This window comes from Triturus cristatus, chromosome 3_2 (genome assembly GCF_964204655.1).
Source record: "Triturus cristatus chromosome 3_2, aTriCri1.1, whole genome shotgun sequence".
NCBI lineage: Eukaryota > Metazoa > Chordata > Amphibia > Caudata > Salamandridae > Triturus > Triturus cristatus.
This window is the reverse complement of record NC_140584.1, coordinates 944,305,407-944,332,640: the sequence shown is the minus strand read 5'-3', so window position 1 is coordinate 944,332,640 and position 27,234 is coordinate 944,305,407. Positions and strand designations below refer to the sequence as shown.

The 27,234-nt window shown below is 46.4% G+C and overlaps 1 protein-coding gene across 3 annotated transcripts in view; it reads right to left on the bottom strand.

The window, feature by feature from the left end:
• Positions 1–27,234, bottom strand: part of USP32 (ubiquitin specific peptidase 32) — a 1,392,279-nt gene that overhangs the window by 539,748 nt on the left and 825,297 nt on the right. For all 3 annotated transcript variants that reach the window (XM_085649438.1, XM_085649439.1, XM_085649440.1), the window contains 2 exons: positions 6,978–7,039; positions 3,134–3,236 (listed from right to left, as the gene is read on the bottom strand). In XM_085649438.1, the coding sequence (XP_085505564.1) occupies positions 3,134–3,236; positions 6,978–7,039 (165 nt within the window). The remainder of the gene's footprint in view (positions 1–3,133; positions 3,237–6,977; positions 7,040–27,234) is intronic.

Sequence of the window (27,234 nt, the reverse complement as noted above, 5' to 3'; positions counted from 1 at the left end):
CCTGCTATTTGAGGCGGCCTCACCCCTTGTAAAATGTGCATAAGGACTGTGGAGTGAACGGAGTAAGCCACTAAAGAGTACAAGTAAGAACAGCGACGTCGCAGCGCCTGTGCGCCTACTATGTAACCAACCAACTGGAAGCTGAGGGGAAAAAGAAAGAGCATGCCCTCAATCATTAAAAATACATCTAGCAGCAGGACGTGCTGTTATTAAAAGAAAATACATAGAAGGATAGTATGTACACGGCTGTGGAGCAGGGAGGGAAAGTTTAAATAAGCGTGGCCGCTTGAATGCGACCGCGCTAATGAAACCTGTTCCACAACAGATGGCACCCTGCGCGCCGCTGCTCGCTCCCGACAGCTGGAGGCCATGGGAGTGAACATTTTCAGAAAAGGTTGGGCATGCACCCGCCTGTGGCTAATTGCGTGCTTTCATTTTTGAAAGCCACACGCAAAGGCCAATAGAATGTGACAACCACACGCACAAGCTTTCAGAAAGCTCTCAGAATGTCTGGAGTGATTCCAAGAGACCCACTCCTAGAGCAATGCATGCGCGCTGCGCTAGGCTGGACCTTAAAACCAACACTAGCTACATCTATTATTCCCATATTCCCTGGCCAAAGAACCCTTTTCACCTGATCGTACTTACAAAGGTCCGAGGAAGGCAGGGTGGTATCCTTCAGACATGAAAAGACAATAAAAAGATGCTTTTTGTTTGCTGCAGATCCAATTGAAATTGCCTTTTGACAAGCCCAAAGCTGGAAATCTGCAGAGTGCATTAAGTCTCAGATTTCACTTGTACACTGCAGAGATTTAAACATTAATCTGAGCTTTGCACATCAACAGGGGAGTCAAGATGCATATCTTAATTGCAACACACTGTGGTGGTTATATTGAGCACACCTAGTCCATGATTGTCCTGATGTAAATACAGAAGGTTTGGCGAGGCATGGAAAAGTGAAGGGAGCTACAATATATTAATATGAGTTAGGTCCACCTGCATGAATATTATGCCACTGACAAAAGGTATTGGATATCAAAACAAATTGAAGTGGTGAGTCGGAATTACTAGTCCCATCAGGCTTGCCAACAAAAGGGATTAGATGAAATAAAGTTATATTTTGAAAGAGAAAATGTATTTCTAAGGATAATCACCTACTTGTGGCTTTGCCTTGATTTACTCACAGACATTGTAAGCCACGTCCAGGAGAACAAATTATTTGCTTCTTTCTGGTGTAACTAACCTCAGATTCCCCACATTTTGAATTCACTGGGGCGCCTCAATGGATCAGAACTTTTCATAGCAATTTCTCCTGTAGGCTTCAGGAAGCTCAAAAACATGAATACCAAATTAAGGTCCCATAGGGGCTTAATAAAAGGTGTAGGGAAAACCGTCATGGTCCAGACTTTGACACTGATCCTGTTAAAATCCTCTTCCCAGTCGAAGATTTACAGTAAGCTCAAATCAAATTTTAGACACAAAGGGCAAGAAAATCAAGAATGACACGACCACACTCCACCACCTGAAATCTAGCAAGAAGGCATGAGGCTGTAATGATAAAGATGCATCACCACTGATGACCTGAATTACAAAGGCTGGTCAGTGAGCCCCTTCAAGATACGCATCACCAATGGTGGTTTGTCAGGGAAACTTAGAAAGGCCAAAAGAGCCAACAAATAACCTCTAATGGAGCCCACTACAAAGCCTTGCTATTCCAGTGATGCAACAAATATCAAAACATCAGTCAGTTTAGCCTGAAGAGGATCAACTTGATAGTCTCCACAATTTTGAGGTGGAAACTCTAGTATGCAGTAATCATGACTTTGTGGTTTCTTGGAGGTTGCAAAAAGATCTAGAGAATTCGCCTCAAAACTTAAACTACCTCCAGATGAAGAAGCCATTCATGGTTTGTCAGATAACATCTGCTGAGCTTGTATAGAGCTTGTATCATCATCATCTCCTTGTGCCTGCTTTGGTCACAGGTCCTGTACCAGGAAGCGCTTTTGGTAGGCTAGCTGAATACCATGGCATTGTAACAACACTTACGCGGTAGTAATGTATAAGGTCATTGTATGAAACATCACAATTTTTAAAGAAGCCTAACAGGCTGTTGCTCATTTGGATCAAGGCCATAAGACTACAACCATCTTTTTATGAACTGTCTCTCTAATGTCATACTCACTTAGGGGACATTGGTTCTTTCTTGGTCTTGTTTAAAAATTGTGATGTTTCATACAATGTTTTTCTAAATTAAAAAATCACGCTTTTGTACGAATCCAAATGTTTTGTTGCCAGTGATATTTCAACAACACTCAATGGAGTTTGCTTTGGTCATACACAAATACGAATAAGAGTTGTAATGTTGATGTTAAGATGCTGCTTTGCCGATGTTAAGATGGTGCTGTGCTGATGTTGAGATGGTGCTGTGCTGATGTTCAAAATTACTTAAATGCATGTTAAAGTGCTGTTTCGTAAATCTAGAAAAAAAACACCTGTGGTGTCACCACAGTTGTAGCAACTTGTGTGGTACTAACCTGCGTAGTAACAACTGAGCTGTAAAGGCTGCATATCCATCACACAATTCAGACTTGTGGTTAAGGTAGTAATACAAGGTTGAGTAGGGCTTGTGAAAATCATCGCACTCAGAGGCATGAGGGAGAGAGTTTTTGAGCAGATGATACCGGCTCATGAGGATTGGGTATAACACCAGACAGTTCTCCCACTGCCTGTGTCTAACCTGAAGCACACACCCGACTTCGAGTGGTCATGGCTATCTCTCAGCAACGTACTAGATAAAGCATGCCTCTAACTAGTGGGTGATGGCTCAAGGTCCTTTTAATAAACATATGCACAGCTCTGAAACGATACTATTGACCACATTTAGGAAGGGGTATCCGGGTTACTCATTTCCTGAACATGGATGCTATCTTCAAGATTTGTGCACTTCGGAAAGGAAAAAGTTATAAAGACTGTTAGCATAAAATAGTTGCTACATTAAAAAAAAGTGGACTATGAACTAAGCAGATTTGGAAAAGGAAACACTAATTGAGACTAAGTACTGTTAGAAACTCATTACGTCTGGACCCATACCTCTTGACTACATTGAATGTTAAGATATTTGCAAAGTACTTACATATTTGACATACTCCTTCCACTGCTGCCACCACTGCATTGAAATGAGAAACCAGTTGTGGCCCGGCTGCAGGCCGTATCTGCTTTCCCTTTCTAACCAACCCCTACAAAGAAAAACACAGGAAACGAAATCGTCGCACTTCAAGAAAATTATAGTGTTATTAATCTTTGTCATTTATATATTCACAAGCAATAATGTTTCTAGGAAATCTCAAAGACAAATCTCTTCAATTGGGCAAAAATAAAACCAATCTTACTTAATCAAAATCCGAGTAGATTACTGTCGAAACGATAAACCAAATGAATTTACAATTTTAACCACGATTCTTAACAAGCTTCTCAGATGGTACTTCCGACCTATCGTTTGTAAAATGAGATTCATCCTTTCTGGGTCAGTCTCTCCAAGAGAATTTAAAAGGGCCATTAGTGAAGTGAATCAAAAATTAAATAATAGTTACATTGAACAATAAAAAGCCCATAATTGTCCATTACATTTCGAGGCTCATAAAAAAGAAACACATTATTGTATTTAAACAAAGCCAATATATGTTCAGCCATATACTACATTCGACTCTACTGCAATCAAAAGCATATATGGAAGAAAAACAGGTAACAGGACAGAAAAGTCTATGCCCCAGCCATAAATAAATAAATCTCACAGCAAGGAGAAAATAAATAAATAAATCTCACAGCAAGGAGAGTTCTCTACGTTTCCACCCACACACCAAGTCGTTGGGTTATTTAATGAACCTGCACATAGATCACAAGTATCGATGTAAATACCATTCCCTTATTTAATCTGTCACCCTCAGAAGGAAGCAAGACCTTGCCAAGAGTCCAGCTCGTCATCAGATAGCGCCTAACTGTGAGCCATGACGGCAACCATAGGTCCGCAGGAAATGAAAGAGAAACACTATTCTGACAATCACAGCTCCTATAACGCTCCATGTGAGAGCATGGCAGGGCAGCAGAAGCTGCATATGCACTGTGCATGTATTACCCACAATTCCTCGGGTGACTAACGGTCTTTCATCGCGATGCCTCGACGCTGCTGCCTAGAAGGCCTGCACTGCAGACCCGGCTCCAGGAATTTTTATTTGGGTGGGCCAAGGGTGCATTGGGGTGGGCCCTTGCGGGCCCGATTTGTCACATATATCTAGCCAGGCCTGCTTCCGGGCCCTCCATTATTTCTTCTTAGTGTCACAAGGCCCCGTAAAATGCACTCTTTTCCAAATCTCTTTCTAAATGTTATCACTCTCAAAAAGTGTCTTTTTCCATGTAATATCCCTTTGATGGGAAGAGAAGATCTGAGGAGGGAGTATCAGGCAAGTGACACTACTCGGGCTCCCTCTGTGCGAGCCTTTAGGGAGAATCCCTCTTCATTACTACCGCCACCTGACCCCTGACCCAGCACACTCACTTGCAGGCTTGATTATCCACTTTTCTACCACCCCTCTCCAGTGCACCTTATCTCATAGCTGACCTTGGGCCCCAGCCCCATGTCAACCACCATCCAGCTCCACTTTCATTGTTTCCGGAAAAAGAGATTAGTAAAATCACCTTCAAACTTGAAATATTGAATATAGTAGTAAATGTAATTAGCATGTACTTCGAAGTATGTTCCACAGTTGCCCTAATGACCCAACTGTTAATGAAATAACCAAAAACTAAAAGGCCATGACAGGGCCGGTTTTAGCGCTGGTGCGAAAGTCTATTTTGGCACCCCACCAATGACCTCTTTCTCCGTAGATACCTTTACTACCACCCTCCAACAGTGCCCTCCACCTCCTCCTCAGACCCCCTCACTACCACCCTCCACCAGTGTCCCTCATCTCTCCATAGCCCCATCACACCATGACTTCCTCCTCGGATTCCCTCACTGCCACCCTCCACTAGTGCCCCTCATCTCTCCATATCTCCCCCCACCCCATGACCACCTCCTCGGATTCCCTCATTGCCACCCTCCACTAGTGCCCCTCATCTCTCCATAGCTGCCCCCACCCCATGACCTCCTCCTCGTATTCCCTCTCTGCCACCCTCCACTAGTGCCCCTCGTCTCTCCGTAGCTCCCCCACCCAATCACCTCCTCCTCGGATTCCGGACACACTATCACCTTTGCAATGGTCTTGTAACTACCCACCATCACCTCTGCAATGGCCTTGTAACTACACACTATCACCTTTGCAATGGTCTTGTAACTACACACTATCACCTGTGCAATGGTCTTGTAACTACACACTATCACCTTTGTAATGGAATTGTAACTACACAGTATCACCTTTGCAATGGTCTTGAAACTACACACCATCCCCTTTGCAATGGCCTTGTAACTACACGCTATCACCTTTGCAATGGTCTTGTAACTACACACGGTCACCTTTCCAAAGCTTACTTCATGCACATGCAGAAGGCCGGTGGCCATGCCATTCACAGGAGAGAAGGAGGCCCCCTGGGTAATATGACCCAGCATCTCATTGACAAAGAGCGGCCGAGACCCTTTACTCACCACCTTACTCTACTTAAAAATAAAATCCATGGTCCCCAGCAGGGCTGGGACACCCTCACACTGTAGGCAACCCCTGCATTTGCTGGGTGACTACATAGGGATGGTGTAGTACAGGCATCCACTAGGTGACTGTTCATCCAAGAGGCCGAGGCTATTCATGTCAGCTGCTACAAACAGACGGAGACAGAGGGCATAACTTAAGGCTGGTATGCTGGAGTATAAGCAACCCAAAGCAAAAGGAGGATGAAGATGCATATACAAATCAAATCCAACATGGTATCTGGGCCAAAGCCTCACATTAGGAAACCTGGAGCACAAGACACACAAATTACGTGAGGACACAAACGCAGGAATGTGGCATTATACATACACATGCGAGACGCGATGCCAGGGCACCAAGCTTTGCAGGAGCAGATTCAGAAACAGTTTACAGTCCCACAGCAAAGTGAGCGGGCGCCCACAAAGATGTGAACCATCCAGGACATAAGATCAGGTACAACCACCCCTCTTGTACTTGTCCTTACAAACTGTGCTAATGGGAACTATCTGGGTCTACTTCTGTAGTGAATCCGCCCCTTGCAGGCAGAGTTTAGTTCTGTGGCATGTTTATTAACGAGCCCACAAGATCGCCTTCCACCAGCGCCTCGCACTTTATTGGGTGTCGGCTGCACAGCAGACTGGGTTCAAACAAACCACATCTATAACACAGGGCTCTCTTTGCGAAAGGAAATCAGAGCCGTCACGCTCTCTCAATAACGTGAAAATCTGTAATCCTTCCCCTAAAAGAACTGATGGAAAAGGCCTGATTTTGGTGACAGATTTTCTGCACTGTGTTTACTTATGTTACATCTTAGGATCATTAAGAATAAACAGTATTTCAGTAAAGAATTACATAATTCAAAAAGTTGCTACAAAGTCCGCACCAGCTGATAGCCAATGTTTCGCTCACGACATAATTTGGGTATAATATGTTTTAAAACAGGACCAAACACTACGTTTTTCAGCCTTCTAAAATGTGTTATTTGTCCAGCTGTAAATAGATCTGAAAATCTGTATTTACAATCATCTCTCACCTCACGCAACGAACATATTTTTGCAGACATTTTCTCCTCTAATTATAAAAAGAATTGACCTCAAATTATAACAAAAAATAGGTAAACTCTCGTAATTCGGAGTCATATACTTAGCAGCCGTACCGGCAAAAGAGAAACTGTAAACATTTTTCACAGACAAGCTGTGATCCAGTGGCAAACGTTGCAAACTGAAATACATACGGTATCTGGAATAGTAGTGTTTACTAGTGTATCAATCACGTATAAGCATTCAGTTTAAAACATACCTAATGATTTGGCCTTCTTCTTCTGGAGTAGCAGGTCGTAAACCCAAGACAATGTGGCATACCTGGATAAAATGTAAAATAATTGAATATGTGTTATATCATATTTATTGAGGTGTGCCATGCACACACGCCTCCTTGTATAAACTAATTAATTGGCCCATATATTTCAGCTCAAGCGTACTTCACACAAACTCGAGGACAGTGTGTGAACGGAAGGACAAATTATGCCCATGAACGACACACTTGATTTCTTTGCCTTATCAGCTCTCTTGCATTCTTCGGAAAGGCACAAGCAGCTCAAGCGTTAATGTCCTGCCTCTTTCAAGGATGCTGGGCTTCACCTAAATAACACTTGGACTATTTGAAGTCAAAACAGTGTGCCCTGCAAGGTCTATCAATCACTGCAAAAACCAGAATGTCAAATGCACAACTCATATCAAGTCACAAAAGTTCAAAACGATTATACACACAATGGTTAGTTTGTAAAATGTGCTGCGTTTTTGTCATACCATAATGGGAACTGTTGCCAAACAAGGTGAGGATATGAGGAGAAAATGTGGTTAGTACAAACTTTATTTGCACCCAAATAACATCCAAAAACCAATATGAAGCCAGGAGGGCAGCTGCTGCTGTTTCCAGTGGTTAAGCATGTGCAGACAGACTTTGTCAAGGGTCTTCATGAATAACTAGGATTGTGGTCACTGCTCCTACCCAGCAGGAGTGTATTCCTGTGGATGAAGCAAGCCAGGAAACGCTTTCAAATCATCTGTGGTGAATGAAGCTTTGGGCAACTAGCACATACTGGGTAGATGAGTGTAGGAGATGAATAGGAGTAAAGTTGGTGTGGTCAATGTGGCCTGTGGATTTTATGAATATGAGGGTGGAAAAGGATCACGGAAAGGAAGCAAGCGCATTAGATGAGGAGAAAAATCATTTCCATGCATGCACCCAGCAGTGGTCCATTACAATATGCAGCATGATATTGGCCCAAAAGTGGGAAGTAAAAAGGAGAATAATTATTTGGGTGCCATCTGCAAACAGGTAATATATGAAAACAAGGGAATGCTGCCTCATAAGGAAGTTGTGTAGAGCGAGATCCATTGGGGAATGGGGAGAGGATGTAGCCTAACAACTAGAGCGGTCGACCTCGAAGCGGGGAACCCGGTTTGAGTCCCGGCATCCACGCTCAACATCCTGCGATTCTGGGCAAATCACTTAATCGCCCCGTTCTTAACAAAAATGAATGTGTCCATCTGTAGCGAAACTGGTGCTCATGTAAATCGCTCTGATACGGGATATCTTCGAGTCTAGTTCGCGCTATATTTTTTTTTAAATGAGTAGGGCAGCTGAAAAGTGCCAGGAGATGGAAGAATAGGATGGTGAGAGAGAAAGGGTGGTCCACTTTATCAAAAGTCACTGAGATATCCACTGGGACCAAAATGGAGGTGCAACAGCTGAAGTGCGCTGTAGGAGTTGCAGACGTTGCTGACAACGATTGCTCTGAAGATCAGAATCCTAACACCTAATCATGGGTGGAGAGTAAGAGAGAGACGGATGAAAACTAATTACTCTATTGCTTTAAAAGGTAAGAAGGGAGAGCATGTCATAGTAGGAGGAGGTGGCTCAGTCTTCCTGGGCATCATGACGGCTATTGTGAAAGATGTAGATATATGATACATGAACGAGAAAAAAATCAATGGGTTTAAGAGCTGAAGGAAGGATGGAGGGAATAGTTAAGTGTTATTAACTGCCTTGAGGATTCAAAAAAGCTTGGTTTGAGGGCTGCTTAGAAGGTGGATTTCCTTCGAGTAACGATCAGTCTTTCAGTAGAGGGGCAGGATATATGAAGCATTCAATGACGAAGTTACCTATACCCTCTCTATCACTGTAGCAATTTGCTTCACTGTCAAATGTCATCGAAGAACAAGTTACTTACCTACACAAACGCATTATCTGGTAGAGACTCTATCTAGCTGCAGATTCCTTACTTTTGACTCCTTACCTTTGAATTTCCCAGGTGTCCGGCTGGCTCCAGAAACTTTTGCTGAGCAATACCCCTTGCGCGCGACGTCGGGTGGCTCCATTCGGCTCCGCGCGACGTAGGCATCGTCGGTTATGATGTCGCGGTGCCTATACAGGTGCCGCACAGATGTCAGTACTTTTCATTTTTTCCATGCCCGAAGCGCAGAGCCACGAAGTAACTGACGTAGACGTGTGCAAAACTAGGACCCTGAAAGGGGGAAAACAACCCTAGTCCTACTACATCAGTCCGCAAAGCAGGGAGGCATGGGTGGGGCTGTAAGGAATCTGCAGCTAGATAGAGTCTCTACCAGATAATGCGTTACCGAAGGTAAGTAACTTGTTAATCTGATAGAGACTTCCAGCTGCAGATTCCTTACCTTTAAATCGGATACCCGAGCCATACCATCCCGGCGGTAGGTTGCAGACTCATGACCTAGACTAAAAAGTCTTGAAGGACTGAACGGGCAAAGTGCCCATCCCTGCGCACATGCCCATCCAGGCAATAATGTTTAGCGAACCTGTGCAATGATGCCCACGTCGCGGCCTGACAGATGTCTTGGACTAGGACACCCCGAGCCAAGACTGTAGTCGCAGCCTTTCCCTGGTGGAATGGGCCCTTAATCCCTTAGGGGGCTGCTTCTTTGCCAAGGCGTAACATATTTTGATGCAGAGACTAACCCAGCTAGAATGGTCCTTTTCTGCACTGCCCTTCCCTTCTTTGCTCCCACATACCCCACAATGAGTTTGTTATCCACACGGAACTCTTTTGTGCAGTCAAGGTAGAACGACAACGCACTTTTTGGGTCCAGTCGGTGGAGACGCTCCTCTTCCTTAAAAGGATGTGGGGGAGCAAAGAAGGTGGGCAAAGTGATGGACTAACCCAGATGGAATAGGGTCACAACCTTGGGTAAAAATGATGCCCTGGTGCGAAGCACCACCTTGTCCGGAATGGACATAAGATAAGGAGGCGAACTGGATCACGCCTGCAATTCACTCACCCTTCGGGCTGATGTGATCGCCACCAAGAAGGCTGTTTTGATGGTCAACAGCCAGAGGAGACAATTGTGCAAAGGCTCAAACGGAGCACACATCAGATAAGTGAGGACCAAATTAAGGTCCCATTGTGGCATAACAAAGGGCGTGGGCAGAAACAAGGGAGTCAACCCTTTTAGAAACCCATGTACAATTGGAGATTTTAAGAGAGAGGGCTGGTCTGGCAGCCTCAAAAAAGCAGACAGAGCTGAGCAGTAACCCTTGAGAGTTCCCAAGTCAGAGCCCTGCTGGGCAAGGGTTAGAATGAATAATAGGACAGTAGAAAGAGAAGCAGAAACAGGGTCATTAGACCTTTCTGTACAGTATAACACAAACTTCTGCCAACGGCCGGCGTATATAGTCTTATTGGAGGGCCGCCTGGCCGCCAGAAAAATGTCACAGACTTTGTGAGGAAGGTCAAAAGCTATCTCCTGTTGCCGCTCAATCTCCACGCATGGAGACGCAGAGTTGACAGGTTTGGGTGGAGAACCCTGCCCTGCTGCTGTAACAGAAGATCCTCCCGAAGGGGCAGCCTGATAGGAGGATCGATACTCATGCTCAAAAGCTCTGGATACGACTCTCCTTGCCTAGTCCAGAGCCACTGATCTTCTTCAGAACCCTGGGCAGGAGTGGTATGGGCAGAAAGGCGTACAACAGGCCTGAGGTCTACTCGCGACGAAACGCGTCGCCGAGTGATAGCCACCTTGGAAACTCCAGCGTGCAGTACTGCTGACATTGCGGGTTCTCTTCGGAGGCAAACAAATCTAACCAAGGTCCTCCCCACTGTTGAAAGAGACCTTGCGCCACCTCCTACTGGAGACGCCATTTGTGATCCGCTAGACATCGACGGCTGAGTTCGCCTGCCCTGGCGTTCAGAGTACCTGCCAGGTGTTGAACCACCAGGGCTATGCCCTGCTGTTCCAGCCATGTCCAGAGACGCAAGGCCTGTCGACAAAGGGTCCACGACCCCACCCCGCCTTGTTTGTTTCAGTACCACATGGTGATGGTCTTGTCCGTTAACACCTGCACCAACTTCCCCTTGACAGAGGGAAGAAATGCTTTCATTGCTGTTAGACTTGGCATCTTTTGGCGTGTTTCCCCTGAGTTTTTGCTTTCTGCCCTCCCGGTTTTGACTCAGTTTTTGCTGGTGTAACGTTTCTGCACGCTTCTCGCACTGCTGATCAGTGGTAAAGTGCTAGTGCTACTGTGGTAATTTGTGTTATGATTGGATGTTCGACGTACTTGTCAGTCCCCAGTAAAGGGCACTGCGGGTGCCGAGGCTTGTGAGTCGGCCGCTACTCGTAGGCCTGCAGCACGGATTGTACCACCCACGTACGTAGCCCGAAAAAGGTATAAGTGAATGAAGTTTGGTATGCCTGAACTCAGCATCTAAAGACGCAGCCTTTAGCAAGGGTGCCCTTTTCATTCTGAGTTCATAAAGGCCACTTTTAGAAAGTGGGTATTATTTTGCTCGGTCTTCCCGTGTGCCTCTGCTGGAATGTGGATTGCCTGTCTGAATTTTTGAACGACGATGGCTAGGAAGCAGGGTGGCTCCCGATAGTCTAGGTAGGTCAGGAAAGGGCTAAATAGACCAGGTAGGAGGAGGGGGGAGATTTCCTTGCACCTCAAAGGACCTGGTCTGCCTCTGACAAAGCCGTCTCCACCTCCTGCCAGGGATTCACGCCAGAGAAGGCCCGACTGGTTCTGGCCGGACACAGACACCCTCTGCCTGCAAGATCAAAGGATTTTTGTGTAGAAATACTGGGTCCCAGACCCCTTGACAGAAGAACTCATCTGGATCAAGAAGACTGCCAAGAAGAAGAGCCGGAGAAGCTGTAAAAGGAACGACTGCTTTGCTGGGCTGATCTGCAGCGGCTGCTTCTTTCTTGGGCAGTGAAAGGCCTGGACTGGACTTTCTACAACCGCATTGGTGAAACTCTCCAAGGGCTTGAAGTAGAACTTGCCCCCTGTTCACGGAGTCTCATGAACTTCAAAGACTCCAGGTTCTTCGACCCGCAGCACTGGGAACTGCGTGTTTCGTACTGCAATCCGAAGAACACCACCTTGACGACGCCTATGACGACCCGGGCGACCCCGCGTCCTGAAGGCAACGCAGAGGGCACCGCCGCAACTCGACCCTGGCCTCCCTGACGACACCTGCTGATGCCATCACCGAGCCGCTGCTCGCACCGTGACCTGTGGGCACCGCACTCCGCACCACATTGCTTCACGCCGAAGCTTTGGCACCGCAGAGGGCACCGCCGCAACGCCGCACCGCGACCCTGGTCTCACAGATGATGCCTGCTGACACCATCACTGAGCCACTGCTCGCACTATGACCTGGGGGCACCGCACTCTGCACCACCTTGCTACACGACGACGCCATGGCCTTCCTGACACCGCCACTTCCCGCCAAAATCGAAGCCGCTGCTTGCACCGTGGTTCGGGGGCACCGCTCGTAAGTTACACGACGAACTGCCCTCATCCCACACCGCAGCCTTGGCCCACCGACGCCGGTGTCATCGACTCTAGTTTGCCAGCCGACGACAGCGCTTCAGCCACGACACCGCCGCTGCTGGCATTGGGACCTGCTAGCACCGTGACGAGCACCGCCTCCATCTCGCCCCGCGATCCTGGTCTCACAGACGACGCCATCTGACGCCGCCACCAAGCCGCTGCTCGCACCGCAACCTGGCGGCACCTTACGTCGCACCGCTGCACTTCGCTCCGCAGCACCCGACGCCTTTTGGCGCCAGCGCTCCTAATCCCATCAACGCGAGTGACTTCAAGGGCCCCATCGCCCTGCATCTCTGAAAGGTACTGTTTGCGGGTCGTCCCGACACCGTAGCTGGCCGGCGACCCTGCGGTCAGCCAGAACTGTTTTTGGATTTGTGTGTCCACCTCTACGTCCCATAGTTTCCTCAATTAATTCCTCGACAGAACCATTGTCCAAGTATGTGGACAAGTTCCTATGTCCTCTCACCACCCAATATAAATCTTACATTAAAGATACAGGGGATATTATCAAAAAACTGGAAAATGTACCCTATGACCCCAAGAACGAAATTATGGTCACTCTAGACATCGAAGCACTATATACAAATATACCGCAACAAGAGGCAATAGAGGCGGTTAAAACACTCTTAGAAAGATCACCAGGAGAAAGACCTAATGAGTTTATAATTGAATGCTTGGAAATAGTGCTAAAAAATAATTATTTTGAGTTCAGAGGGGACCTATATCAACAAACTAAAGGTACCAGCATGGGGGCATCATGTGCCCCTAGTGTGGCCAATATATATATGGGGGAATACGAACTCAAACACATTTTCAATGAAATTGCCCCCTTCTACGAAAATGTCAGTCAATGGCATAGATTCATCGACGACATTTTCTTTATTTGGCGTGGAGACAAAGAAACTCTCAATATGTTCATCAACTGGCTTAATGCCAGTGATAAAAATCTAAAATTTACTAGCAACATCAGTACCACATCAGTTGAGTTTCTGGACATTACAATACAGGAAGAGGAGGGCAGGATCGCAGTCGGGTTTTTCAGAAAACCCACCTCCAAAAACACAATATTGTCACACACGAGTTACCATCCTAACTGTCAAAAGGACTCGATCCCGTTTGGAGAGTTTCTACGCATTAGGCGTAATTGCTCAAACATCAAGGACTTTGATAAACATGGAGAAGACCTTAAACAAAGACTGCTTGCACGAGGATACCCTAAGCGATTGATAAGAACAGCATACAAAAGGGCACGATATTACAATCGGTATGCCCTATTAGCAGGGAATCCCCGCTCAAAGAATGAAAAGTTGGTATGCGTTGTGAATCACTCGACCTTAAATTTTAAAATAAAAAAGGTCTTGAATAAGAATTGGCACATCTTAAACACTGCGGAGGAATCCGAAACTATCCAAAAACCAATTCTTGCATTCCGCAGAAATCGTAATCTGAAGGACAGCCTCGTGCATACCAGGCCTTCACGACAACAGACTAATTCACAAACTACCCTAGTAGGCCCACAGGTCTTGGGAAACCACAAATGTGGCACATGTGTCGCATGTGACAGTGCAATTGTATCTGAATTTTGGCAGTACCAAGGCAAGAGGGGTAAACTGCGAGATTTCACCAACTGTAAAAGCCAGAACCTGGTATACCTCATACTATGTCCCTGCGCCCTAGGCTACGTAGGTGAAACGGGCCGTGAGTTCAGAACACGATACAGTGAGCACAGGTCTGCTATCAGAACTAAGAAACTACTAAGCCCAATGGTACAGCACTGCATGGAGTTCCAACACAACGAAAAAGAACTCAGATGGCTAATACTAGAAAAAGTCAAGCACATTGCAGGCAAAGACATCCAAGATGTCAGGAAGATACGTGAGACCTACTGGATCTATACTTTGGATACAGTTAAAACGGGCCTTAACGAGGAAATTTTGTGGCACACAGTATAAGGCCAGTACAGACCTCCCTCTTTGTCCCCTGTATGACTGCCAAAAACCATAAGAAAGTATCTCGGATAGCACGATCTACTACCCTGCCCACACTACATGAAATTTGACCATACTACTAATAGTACTACTAATAGTGCTTCCATTTATACAGGGTAAATAGAACAACAAAAAAGGAAAAAAATCCCCCAAGAGATACACACAACAATGTACATTGGCAAAGCACATGGAGTCTTTTGACTCAAGCAGGATTAGACAAAAGGGTTATTTGATCTATCGTCTCACCGTTTGGACGACTTGCCACTTTGCATCAGGCACAGGGCCTTTCTAAAAACCACTACAGATGATCGACCCACATAAATAGAGATAGGTTGTAAAGAAAAGACTAAATCGTACGTGTGGCAGAGAAGTCAACTACACCTTGTATATTAACTACTTATGCCTGCTCATGGCTAGATAGACCAACAGGCTAAACAGTAAGACAGGCCACGTGTCCAATAAGTGGTAGATCAGTGTTGGATTTCGGAAGTACTATATTTTTTTGAGATATCTAGCATATAGTACAATAGATAATTTAGATCGACTCAATTTCTGGCTACGTTGGGAAATAGCCAAAATAATAGTTATCGACGGCATAAGAAACTGTCATCGAACAAAATACCTACACATGACCCGATTTCAAAATATGGTGTCGTATTGCGAGAATGTATCATTAGTAACATGAAACACTGTTCATTGGACCTAAATATGTTGGACCAACACTAATTAGAGAATAACTCTCGGGGGCACTAGCACGATCAAACAAACTTGGCTGCTGTATAACTGCGTAAGACCCAATCCAAAATGGCGGCGGAGTTTTGTTAACAACAGATTACCATTCCTACTATATATTATTTGCCAACCACTGGTGCGGCAACATCCTAGAAACAGGATGACAAATCCCCGGGATTTTCGCAGATAATCTTAATGGCAAAACGGCCATAACAAATGTTTCATTCCACGTAAGTAAGCCCAGTGATTACCCTTCCAAGATGGAACCGATAGTAACGAAGGTATTTGGGGCGGGGCGCATGTTGGCGCGGCAGGAGACCATGTGATTTTACATCACAGCTGCCGGAAATTAGAAAGCCTGCACCGTTTTAAAAGGGAGGAACCTTACTGCTACCGTACTGGAGGCGGAAGTCCGCGATGCGAGTTGCTGAAGGAGATCATGAAATAGCCGACAGGTAAGGCACCGAGTCAGAGAGAATATAAGTCTAGCACCCTTGAGAGTTAGGTAGATTTAAGCTCGCTTTTGCTGACTGAGTATTCCAGTCAATCTCCTTGCATGTACTGACAAATTCTAAGTGTAGGAAACTAATATCCAGTAAAGTACGCAGGGTTCATTATTTTATAGCGGCAAGCCCTAAGCAAACGCACAAGAGTGGCAGATATTAGTGGGATAAGAATATTTAAGGGGACCTCTATAACAATCGAGAGGACTAAAATGATAAAGAATACGAAAAAGGTATTAGCGGTCATGTGAATATAGGCTACAGTCCATCAGTATGTATACACTAAAAATATCCTGTTATCTACTAGAGCACCAAAGAAGATAGATATCAGTCAACCCGGTCACCGTACTACGCGGCGAAAAGAACAAACGGAATAGACCAATACCACGCTGTTCCTTAAAAAACGCCTGTGGAGGTAATCGCAAGAAAACCATAATTAAGAAACATGCATAATAACAAGATCTAAATTGCTAATTATTGTTATTTAAACACTATCCAAATTTTCACAGCTCCATGAGCAGCCCCTAGGGGCTAGTGAGCCAGCAGCACTACGAGAAAGGCTTGGAAAAGGCAAATTCGAGTATATGATCAAAATAAACACATGAGGAAATGTGCAACTGACTATTAGGATCGTAATACGGTTTCATTAAGGTATTTACAAAATAGTTCAAATACTCACAAGCTGAATGGAGAGGGCCTATAGAAGTAGCAGTACATGGAATAATAATCACATAATATCTTCTTGCAGTATTGATTACATTGTAAAAAGGAAAAGAACGTCACCAGCAACATCGCTTGTGGGGAAAACTCTCACTACGTGCGCAATACCAGAATACAGGTAGTTCCAAATCCGTTACTTTTTCATGATTGTGCATAATAGATTATGGAGACCATAGTAAGACTCGTAATAGAGGATACAGGTCCATAGAGAGAGATAAATTACTCCTTGTTTAAAATGACGTTTACCTGTAGTATACATCACTCTTACTTATTCTTTCTACTCTTTGATTCCTCACTATACACTACTTTCAATCTAGTAGAGAGCTACATAGCCAGAGGCACGTTGGCAAACTTGACAGAAGTGGAAATTCTTGGTTTTTAATTGTAGTTTTTGGAGAATGAAGCCAGCATTCTCCTGTGGGACACATAATTGTATGAAATTAATCGTGGATATTCTCCAATTGTTTTACAGAACATTAATCCCCTCATCTTTGCCCGCGATAAACTCGCAAACAAAAAGGTCCTGAAGAAGGTGGCAAGAAAAGAAATTAGATCCACCGAAACGTGCGTCGACCAAGACAGAGTGTCACACCCTAGTAATTGGCACCATAATCTAAGGGTTGAGTAATTAGCCCAGTTCTGGCTAGTCCAGCAACATCGATGGTGCACATCTGGGGTGGAGTGTGAATGTGTTGTATGATAGTGAAATGCATGTGGTATGAACAGAGGAGTGATTGCTGTGGGGATTTCTCTTAAAATTATAGGAGAGAGGTTTTTTATAATGAGTATCAGCTTATATCGTCAAGTACATTGTTGAGAATATGAAATAAGCACAGTAATTGAATATATCATTGTACAAGGCGTGTTTAGGAATAAGATGACATTTGTAAATAATGTATGTAAATAAAAAAATGTATATGAGCAAGGAAATATCATAAAAATAATTTATATAAAAAACAAAAAAATAAACATATGAGTTGAAATGCTTAAACATAATTGATTGTCTCTTTTTCATGTGAACCCACAACAAATCAATTGTTAAGTAAAAGAAATAGAGGTCAAGAGGGATACTTATCAGTCTTTGTTTATAGTGTCTTTCTCCCCCTGATCCCTGACCTAAAATAGTATTTTCAAGGGGGTACCTTCTCCTAACTGTCACAACGCCGTGGTAGCCCGGATGGAGCTACCCACGCAAGGAACTCTTTTTAATCAACTTATTTTTGAACTGTGATCTTTTAAGTATAGTATTGTGGATTTTCATTTTTGTCTTGTTTTAATTATATAACAATATTGGATATTTTTCCAAACTGGTGTGGTGTCCTTTTGTAGTGCGTACACTGTATTACTGTTGGTTATGTGCAAATGCTTTACACACTGCCTCTAAGATAAGCCTGGCTGCTCGTGCCAAGCTACCAAGGGGGTGAGCAGGGGTTATTTTAGATGTGTAACTCCCTCAGTGCTTAATTTGTAAAATATTAAGTGCCAGGGCTCTGACCGGGAGGCCACTGCAGCTTGCACCACCGATCTTCCTTGTCATTGCTGCCAAAACAACTACTAATCATCTCTTTCACATGTAAATGTGACAGTTCAGATTATTCCAGGATCCCAAACCTAAAGGAATGGCTGGGGAGACAGGTATTGGCAATTCTAATGTATATTATATTCCTAAACAACCGTTGTTCTGCTCATCTCTAAATTAGATGAACAGCGCCACCATGTGGTAGACAGCTCTATGTATGGTGTTGACAATTAGGTGCCAGTGCCGAGCACCGGAAACCAATTAAGTGCCGGTGCTTAGCACCGGAAAGCCCCGGCTCAAATTAAGCAATTAACTCCCTTATCCCGACTAGAGTGGTGATTTTTGCCTGGCTTTGGCCCACGTCCTAGCCTACTAAAAATCCAATTTCTAACAAATGCCAAGAGAATCGCACGGAGCTCCAACAAGTTTATGTGGAGCCCCATCTCTGCCAGAGACCAGTGTCCCCTAATCTCCACCTCTCCCATGTGGTCACCCCATCCCAGAAGTGACGCATCTGTCACTACTGTGAAATCTGGTTGGGGAAGGGAGAGAGGTCTACCGCAGACCCAATCAGGGTTCGTCAACCACCACTTCAGATCCTTCGCAGTTCTTTCCGAGATCTGAACCACATCGGTAAAATTTCCCTGATGTTGTGCCCATTGGAACTTCAAGTCCCACGGCAGGGCCCGCATACGCCATCTTGCGTATCTTGCCCACAGGATGCAGGCGGCCATGAGACCCAACAGTCTCAGAGTCAGTCTCACAGAAATCCAGGATAGAGGCTGAAATATCGGATTCATAGCCTGAATATCCTGGACTCTTTGCTTGGGAGGATAAGCCCGAAGCCGCACAGTGTCCAGAATAGCTCGTATGCAAGGGAGCGTCTGAGAAGGAGTCAGGTGTGACTTCGGCACTCTTATAGACAATACAGGAGGTTCACCATAGTCTGAAGGTGGGAGACAACAGCCTGGGGCGAGGATGCCTTCAACAGCCAGTCGTCGATGTAGGGGGAAGACTGAAACCCCTAACCTGCGCAAATAAGCTGCAACCACCGCCGTCACCTTGGTGAACACCCGAGGGGCACTGGTAAGGCCGAAGGGGAGCAGGGTAAACTGAAAGTGCTCGCGGCCTACCTTGAACTGCGGGTAACGCCTGTGGCCCGGTAGGATGGGGATGTGAAAATACGCATCCTGCAGGTCCAACACTATCATCCAGTCCTTTTGGTCTAGGGCAGACAAGACCTGAGCAAAGGGAGCATTTAGAATTTCTCCTTTTTGAGGAACAGATTGACGGTCCGAAGATCCAAAATGGGTCGTAGCCCCTTGATCTCCTTCGGAATCAGAAAGTAGTGGGAATAAAGCCGCTGCCTACTTCTGAAACTGGGACCCTTTTTATAGCTGCTTTGGTCAAAAGAGCTGTAACTTCTTCTTGGAGAAACTTCCTCCGTCAGCCGTTCCTGACCTGGAAGAATAGTAGGAGGGAAAGAAAGGAAAGGAAGAGAATAGCCTTCCTGGACTATCTGCATGACCCACTTGTCTGATGGTATAGATCTCCAGCAGGGGAGATAATGACGAATTCTCCCACCCACCGGAGTAGTGTGGTCCAGCAGAATCAGCCTAGGAGTGCTTGAAGGCTGCGGCTGCTGGGGGCAGTGTGGTAGACGAATTCTGGCCTCCATTCCTAGGTCGGAATGTACCATGTCTTGGGCTTGGGCAGTCTGTGTGGGACGGTAGTTGGGATAGGGCTGATGCGGCTGGAAACCCCTTCCTTTGCCATGAAAGACTGGCCACGAGGAGTGGAGGAGAGACCCAAGGATGAGGCCGTAGCTCGAGAGTCCTTGAACCGGACCAGGGCTGAGTCTGCCTTTCCCCAAAAAGGCGGGTTCCATTGAAACCATGTCCATCAAATTGGCTAGGACATCCCCGAGAAGCCAGTTGTATGAAGCCAGGCGTGGCATCGCAAGGCCACCGTCGTGGAAATCGATCTGCCCAGCGAATCGGTCATGTCTAATCCACACCGTATTATGAATTTTGCTGCATCTCTACCGTCTTTGACAGCTTGATAGATCATAGCCCGGGCCTCCTCCGGAACTTGTGGCAGCACACTCGCAACCATCTCCCAAAGGGAGTGGGAGAAACAGACCAATGCCAGGCTGGAGGAAGAAAACCTCTTCTTCCCAAATGAGTCTAGTCTCTTGGACTCCCTATCCAGAGTTGCAGAAGGGAATGCGCCCTGGGATGTAGAAGCCTGCACCACCAAACTTTCAGGAGCTCCCCTGCTAAGTTTGGACCATGTTCCTAGAACGACGTCCGTAAGTGCCTCATTAAAGAGCAAAAGGGATTCAGAAGTGGAAGCCCCAGGTTGAAGCACTTCGGTCAGGAGATTAGTCCTGACCTGCACTGAGGGCAGCTCTAGTCCAAGGACCTCAGCTGCCCTCTTAACCACCATGGCATAGGACGCTCCTGCCTCCGTAGCCACTGTAGGCGGAGAGAGCATGCCAGTGTCTGGAGCAGTATCCAGACCACTTGCTTCCCCAAGTTCCCTATAACAGTCCATGGTCTCCTCAGAGACATCCTGGTTCTATAGAGGGTCTCCAGACTCCTCCCATTCCTTTCCTTAGCCCAGCACGTCCACTAAGTGCTCAGGAGACAACATAGAACCACTTGGTTCTGTCAACATCGGAATCGGCGTAGCTAGACGCCGTTCCGGCTCCGTGTCTTCGGAGATGAGGATGGAGCTCACGTCACTGATGGGCATCGGTGACGTCGTAGACAGCGACTTCAGATTCGACGCCGGGGGAGGTCGCGTTGGCACGACCAGCGTCGATGCGGATCTGGGATCGGATCCCTGAGGTCCCACCGGCACTATGGCCGAAGCCAACTGCGTCGAACCCGATGGGTCCCCGTCTGACCCTGCGGGGCTCGAAGGCTCACCAGTGTGGTCGTTCCACTCAAATACATGGCCTCATAAAATCTTTGATTTGAGCGGGAGTCTCTCAGGCTCCCGGAAAGAGTGGGAGGTGCGAAGTCGACTATGGCTCCGGCTCCCTAGAACCATGGCTAGAGCGTCAATGCTCCTTACCTCTCTCGACAACAGACGCCAGTTGAGGTGAAGTCGAAGTCCGCTAGGTCGTCTTCTTCCTGTGGCTCTTCCCAGAGTGTCCAGAGGACCTTGAATGGGAGGAAGAGGACTTAGGGCTCCATGAGCGGTCCCGCAGCCTCCTCTTCTTCGACCGGGAGCGTGACCTACTCGGAGTCTCGCTTACCGGTGTCAACTGCCAAGCCATGAGCAACTTCATCGCTCGCTCCCTCAAGGTCTTCGGGCCACAGCCCGACAGTCTGAACATGACTTTGAATCGTGGTCGCATTCAAAACACCACAAACGCGGTGGGATCGGTAACCGACATCATGCGGGAACAAGTCCTGCATGGCTTGAAACCTGTCTTCCTCAAAGACATCCCTTGCACACTTAGTCAGATCAAAACTTTTCGACAAAATGTTGAGGAAAAACGTGCCAAAAAGCAGCAGAGGGGAAGCTCTTCCCGGATCAGTGCTTAACTGGCGCGGAATGAAAAGAACTGACTTCCGCGTGCCTGGGTGGTGCCTATATAGGCACCGAGACATCATAACCGACGCTACCGACACCAACGTCACGTGGAGCCGAATGCAGCCACCCGATGTCGCATGCAAGGGGTATTGCTCAGCAAAAGTTTCCGGATTCAGTCTGACACCTGGGAAATTCAAAAGTAAGGAATCAAAGGTAAGGAATCTGCAGCTAGAAGTCTCTATCAGATCAGCAAAATGTAAGAAGATGTATGTGTCGATGCAGAACAAATTGACCTGTGGGTAAAAGGGGAAGCCTGTGAGGTACACAGTTGGTGCACTTGTGTTAAGAACATTTAGGTTTGTTGGATTTTAAGAAGCTGCTTCCAATTTTCTGGGTTCAAGCAGGCTGTGTTCCTATTGGTTGAAAGGCAAGCACTGTGGACATATGGGTATTTTAAATTTTTTCATTGCATTTAGGAGTAGCTATCGAGTGCACATAAAGGGGCACATCATGATCATCCCAATTCATATTAGCCTCACACCCGTACTGGGCAAAATCATCTTTAATAAACCTTCCACTATTTATCCAAGCTTCTGATGGTGAATTATTTTGCTTCAGGCTCCTCCATGAAATTTCACTAACAGTTAATAATATTCTAAAAGAGCACGGTTTAATGAACATAGTAAAGCCGTGTTACATATACAACATAACAACCATGTCTCCTCGCCTGACATCTACCTAGCTAAATGGAACTTAACATGCAGCAATGAGTGCAGCTGTATCTGCGTAGCACATACAATGACTGTGCAGTGTAGACAGCCTCTACATATTAGTACTATCACACAAGAAAACATACAAAGGTAAAATCACATGGAAACTGAACTGCAAATACATGTACGATAATAACAGGTACTCTCAACCTATATACAATGACACTCTGATTATAGAATAAATTTGCTTTTATTTTTATGGCTTACATATATGTGTGTATAACAGACGTACACTCAGCGCATTTAATAAAAAAAAAAATTGGAGGTAAAAAAATAAATCAAATATATAAATTCACCAGCACAAATCTTTAGTATACACTTTCAGGCTTACAGCTGCATTGGGAAGATGTGCTTAAGAAGTTACCTAGCAGCACGATACAAACAAATAAATAAGCTATTTGATTGGACAGTATTATGTCTGATTACAAGTCAAGCACTTTTAGTCAAAGATGCTGCAGCTAAACTACAGCTAAAGTTCGCATTTGCAAACGTTCGCTCCCTTTACAGCACCCTTCACTGGGTCTTTAGCTTTCTGTTGGCATCTCAACATGATCCCAGCTTCAGATTTCCACTGACAGCTGAGACTGACTTATCTGGCCTGATATTACGATTCTCCTTGATTGTCTCAATTCACAATGTATGATTCTCCGAATGGAGAGATCGTCATTAAGAGCTGTGCAACGACTTACTTTTTACCGTCAAATCTGCTCTAGCACGCTGCACTCTCCCACCCGCAGTGCTGAAAGCACGAGGGCAGCAGCTTGCTTAAAATAGATCGGTGCGCTTTTAAACCACTTTGATAGACACTGCAAATCCCATAGTAACCAAGGCACTTGGAGACAGTAGAAACATATGGTTCTATAACTCACACTCTGCTCCACACATTAATGGGCTCCTCCAAGGTGGTCTTAGAATAGACTTTCTTGCCACAACTCCTTTGTTTTTAGAGGTATATGCAGCACATACACAAGGCAGCATTATCATTAATTGTGCACTAATACGGGTTTTACAATATATATTTTTTTACATTTAAAGGTAGTTATCTATGGAGCAGGCCTCGTTACAAAGATGTCCACCACACACCAATTGTGAACGGCGTTGCTCGCATCCGGCTGCCTGTCAGGGTTTTGTATCAGCAAGGAGCATCATGGCTTGGCAACCTGGGGCTTCGGTATAATTCCTTTCCTTAACCAAATAATATATCCAATTATATACAAGGGTAACGGGCACGAACTGGCCTTTTGTTCCAGGGTTAGTCCCCCGGGGAGCTGGCGCCATTGGAGGTTGGTTTTTGAAGTCCAGGGCCGCTGCAGGTGCCTCTCACTATCACCAGCTGCCCGAGGTTAATATGAGAGGAAGAGGGGAGAAGGGGGAGAAAGAGGGCAGAAGAGAGAAAAAGAAGAGGGCAGAAGAGAGAAAAAGAAGGGGGAGAAAGAGGGGAGAAGAGAGAAAAAGAAGGGGGAGAAAGAGGGGAGAAGGGTGGGAAACAGTAGGGAAGGGAGAGAAAGAGGAGAAGGGAAGAAGGAGGAGAAAGAGGGGAGAAGGGGGAGAAAATGGGGAGAAGGTGGAGAAAATGGGGAAAGGGAGAAGAGGAGAGAACGGGGAGAAGGGGGAGAAAGAGGGGAGAAGGGAGAAAGAGAGGAGAAGGGAGAAGGGAGAGAAAGAGGGGAGAAGGGAGAGAAAATAGTGCCTGACCCTAAAATGGCGGCTAAGTAAGGAGTATGAAAATCGTCTCATCTTCTCCTGGGGTGCTGCGCGAAGAAACCTAGGCGTTTTGGAAATTCGTTTCTGAACTTGTGCCTGCAGATTTAGAGGAGCGTTTCATTGAGGGGCCGATTTTGTCTCCATGTCGAACTTTGTATTCCGACTGAATTTCGAACTTCAAGGAATCATCCCCCTTGCCTCCCCTCAAGATGGCCGCCTCAGTGGTACCCTCCTCGATGCTCTATCTCTCCTGGTCTAAAATCATTGGTCCTCGTCCTGATCTTGATCAGCCCTCACCCAACCCTGTTCCTGTTCACCCACCAGGAATTTTACTCTGAGAACTTTCCCTCGACAGCTGAGACCTAACCATTTTGACTGATGCCCGGTGGAGCTACCTCTTTAGCTAAAGGGGAGATGGGCTATGGATTCCCTCCTTGACCATCACCTACCCAGCCGGTCTTTGGGCAAACTCCCCTGCGACTCTCCTGACCTTATCACCCTCCTCCCCTTCACCCTACCCCTCTCCGCTCTACTCTTCCCCTCTTTCTAGCTATTGACCTTTGCCCCCGCCCGTCCCTGCTCATAGTTCTCACCCTGTTTATCCACTGGACTTTCCTCTGTGAACTTTCCCTCGTCAGTTGAGACCTAGCTATTTGAATGATGCCCGATGGAGCTACCTTATTTAACTATAGGGGAGACAGGCTGTGGATTCCCTCCTCAAACGTCACCAACCAGTCGGTGTTTGGGCAGACCTCCTTTCGTCTCTTCCGCCATCTTTTCCCTCATCCTCCCCCTTCACACTTCCCCCTTCCCTTCTCTGCTCTATTTGTCTCACCTTTCTTTCCTTTCTCAATGTATTGCTTATTTTTGATGTAATGTGTAATTGTTATCCTTTGCTGTAACATTGTGTAACCTAATGTAAAGTGCTCTGATACCTATGGGTCTAGCCAGCGCTATATAAAACTCATTAAATAAATAAATAAAGAGAAAAGGGAGAAGGGGAGAAAGAGGGAAGAAGGGGAAAAAGAGGAGAGAAGGTGAAGAGGTGAGAAGGGGAAAAAGAGGGGTAAAGGGAGAGAAGGGAGAGAAAGGGGAGAAGGGAGAGAAAGGGGAGAAGGGAGAGAAAGGGGATAAGGGAGAGAAAGGGGAGAAGGGAGAGAAAGGGGAGAAGGGAGAGAAAGGGGAGAAGGGAGAGAAAGGGGAGAAGGGAGAGAAAGGGGCGAAGGGAGAGAAAGGGGCGAAGGGAGAGAAAGGGGCGAAGGGAGAAAAAGAGGGGCGAAGGGGAAAAAGAGGGGCGAAGGGGAAAAAGAGGGGCGAAGGGGAAAAAGAGGGGCGAAGGGGGAAAAAGGGGAGAAGGGGGAAAAAGAGGTGAGAAGGGGGAAAAAGAGGAGAAGGGGGAAAAAGAGGGGAGAAGGGGGAAAAAGAGGGGAGAAGGGGGAAAAAGAGGGGAGAAGGGGGAAAAAGAGGGGAGAAGGGGGAAAAAGAGGGGAGAAGGGGAAAAAGAGGGGAGAAGGGAGAGAACGAGGGGAGAAGGGAGAGAACGAGGGGAGAAGGGAGAGAACGAGGGGAGAAGGGAGAGAAAGAGGGGAGAAGGGAGAGAAAGGGAGAGAAAGAGGGGAGAAGGGAGAGAACGAGGGGAGAAGGGAGAGAACGAGGGGAGAAGAGAGAGAACGAGGGGAGAAGGGAGAGAATGAGGGGAGAAGGGAGAGAACGAGGGGAGAAGGGAGAACGAGGGGAGAAGGGAGAGAACGAGGGGAGAAGGGAGAGAACGAGGAGAGAAGGAGGAGAAGGGGAGAAGGGGGAGAAAGAGGGGAGAAGGGAGAGAAAGAGAGGAGAAGGGAGAAGGAAGGGAGAGAAAGAGGGGAGAAGGGAGAGAAAGAGGGGAGAAGGGGGAGAAGGGGGAGAAAGGAGAGAAAAAGGAGAGAAGGGGGTGAAAGAGGGAAGAAAGGGAAGAAAGAGGGGAGAAGGTGGAGAAGGTGGAGAAAGAAGGGAGAAGGTGGAGAACGAAGGGAGAAGGTGGAGAACAAAGGGAGAAGGTGGAGAACAAAGGGAGAAGGCGGAGAACGAAGGGAGAAGGCGGAGAACGAAGGGAGAAGGCGGAGAACGAAGGGAGAAGGCGGAGAACGAAGGGAGAAGGCGGAGAACGAAGGGAGAAGGCGGAGAACGAAGGGAGAAGGCGGAGAACGAAGGGAGAAGGCGGAGAACGAAGGGAGAAGGAGGAGAAGGAGAAGAAAAGAGAAGAAGGGAGGGCAAAGGGAAAGGTAACAGAAGGAAAAGGGGGAAGGGAGAGAGAGAGAGGGAAAGAGGAGCAGGGAGAGAGAGGGAAAGATGAGTTGGGAAAGAGAAGCAGAGAGAGCGAGAAAGAGAAGCAGAGAGAGTGTCAAGAGAGGGCGAAAAGTGAGCAGTGAGGAGGAGATAGAGAGCATGGATGAGCCTGATGGGTCACAGTGAATAAAAGGAGTGTTTTTCACCAAACGGTTCTGAGTGACATCAAACACACTGTCTTCAATGTCACTCAGAACCCCAACTTCAAACACAACCCAAGTATTCACTTTCAACCGATCTATAATTTACCCCCACAAAATTATCAGCCCCTCTTCCAACATCTACACAGGGCCAAAAAAGTAATGGGGAAGCTATCCAAAACATAGGCTTCCCAATCTATGCCAAAACAACTTAAGAAAAAAAATGCATGTTCTCCTGCCACCCATCAACCCACTATATTTATATTATACCCTCCTCCAAACTGAAGGCAATACCTGCTCTCCTGCCACCCCTATCACCCACCCATGGTGGCTGCGCGTTGTGGGAGAAGCTGGGCTGACGGCTAGTTTCTCGTCAGTGTCTATCTACACAGACCTGCACGAGCACGAAGCGGCGGCAGGGAGCTCACCACCATCATTCCTCTGCCTTACTCTGGCCTTTGGAGACCGGGAAGGGGCAGTAGAATGTGGGTGACCCAACCAGCCGGCATTCCGCCTCCATACTCGTATGGCAATAGGCTCAGGCGAGATGTGGAAAACAGGCAGGAGGAAGGAAGGGAGTGCTTTCCCTGATAACAGCAACAGTGAGGAACAACTTTGGTTCCCAATGTGGATCGCTTAAGGGGTGAAGAACCGAATTTTGATCCGGTTATCCACACTAATGACTTCAAATCAAAGCCATACATAACAATGACAACACTACCCTCAGAGGCATCCTCGC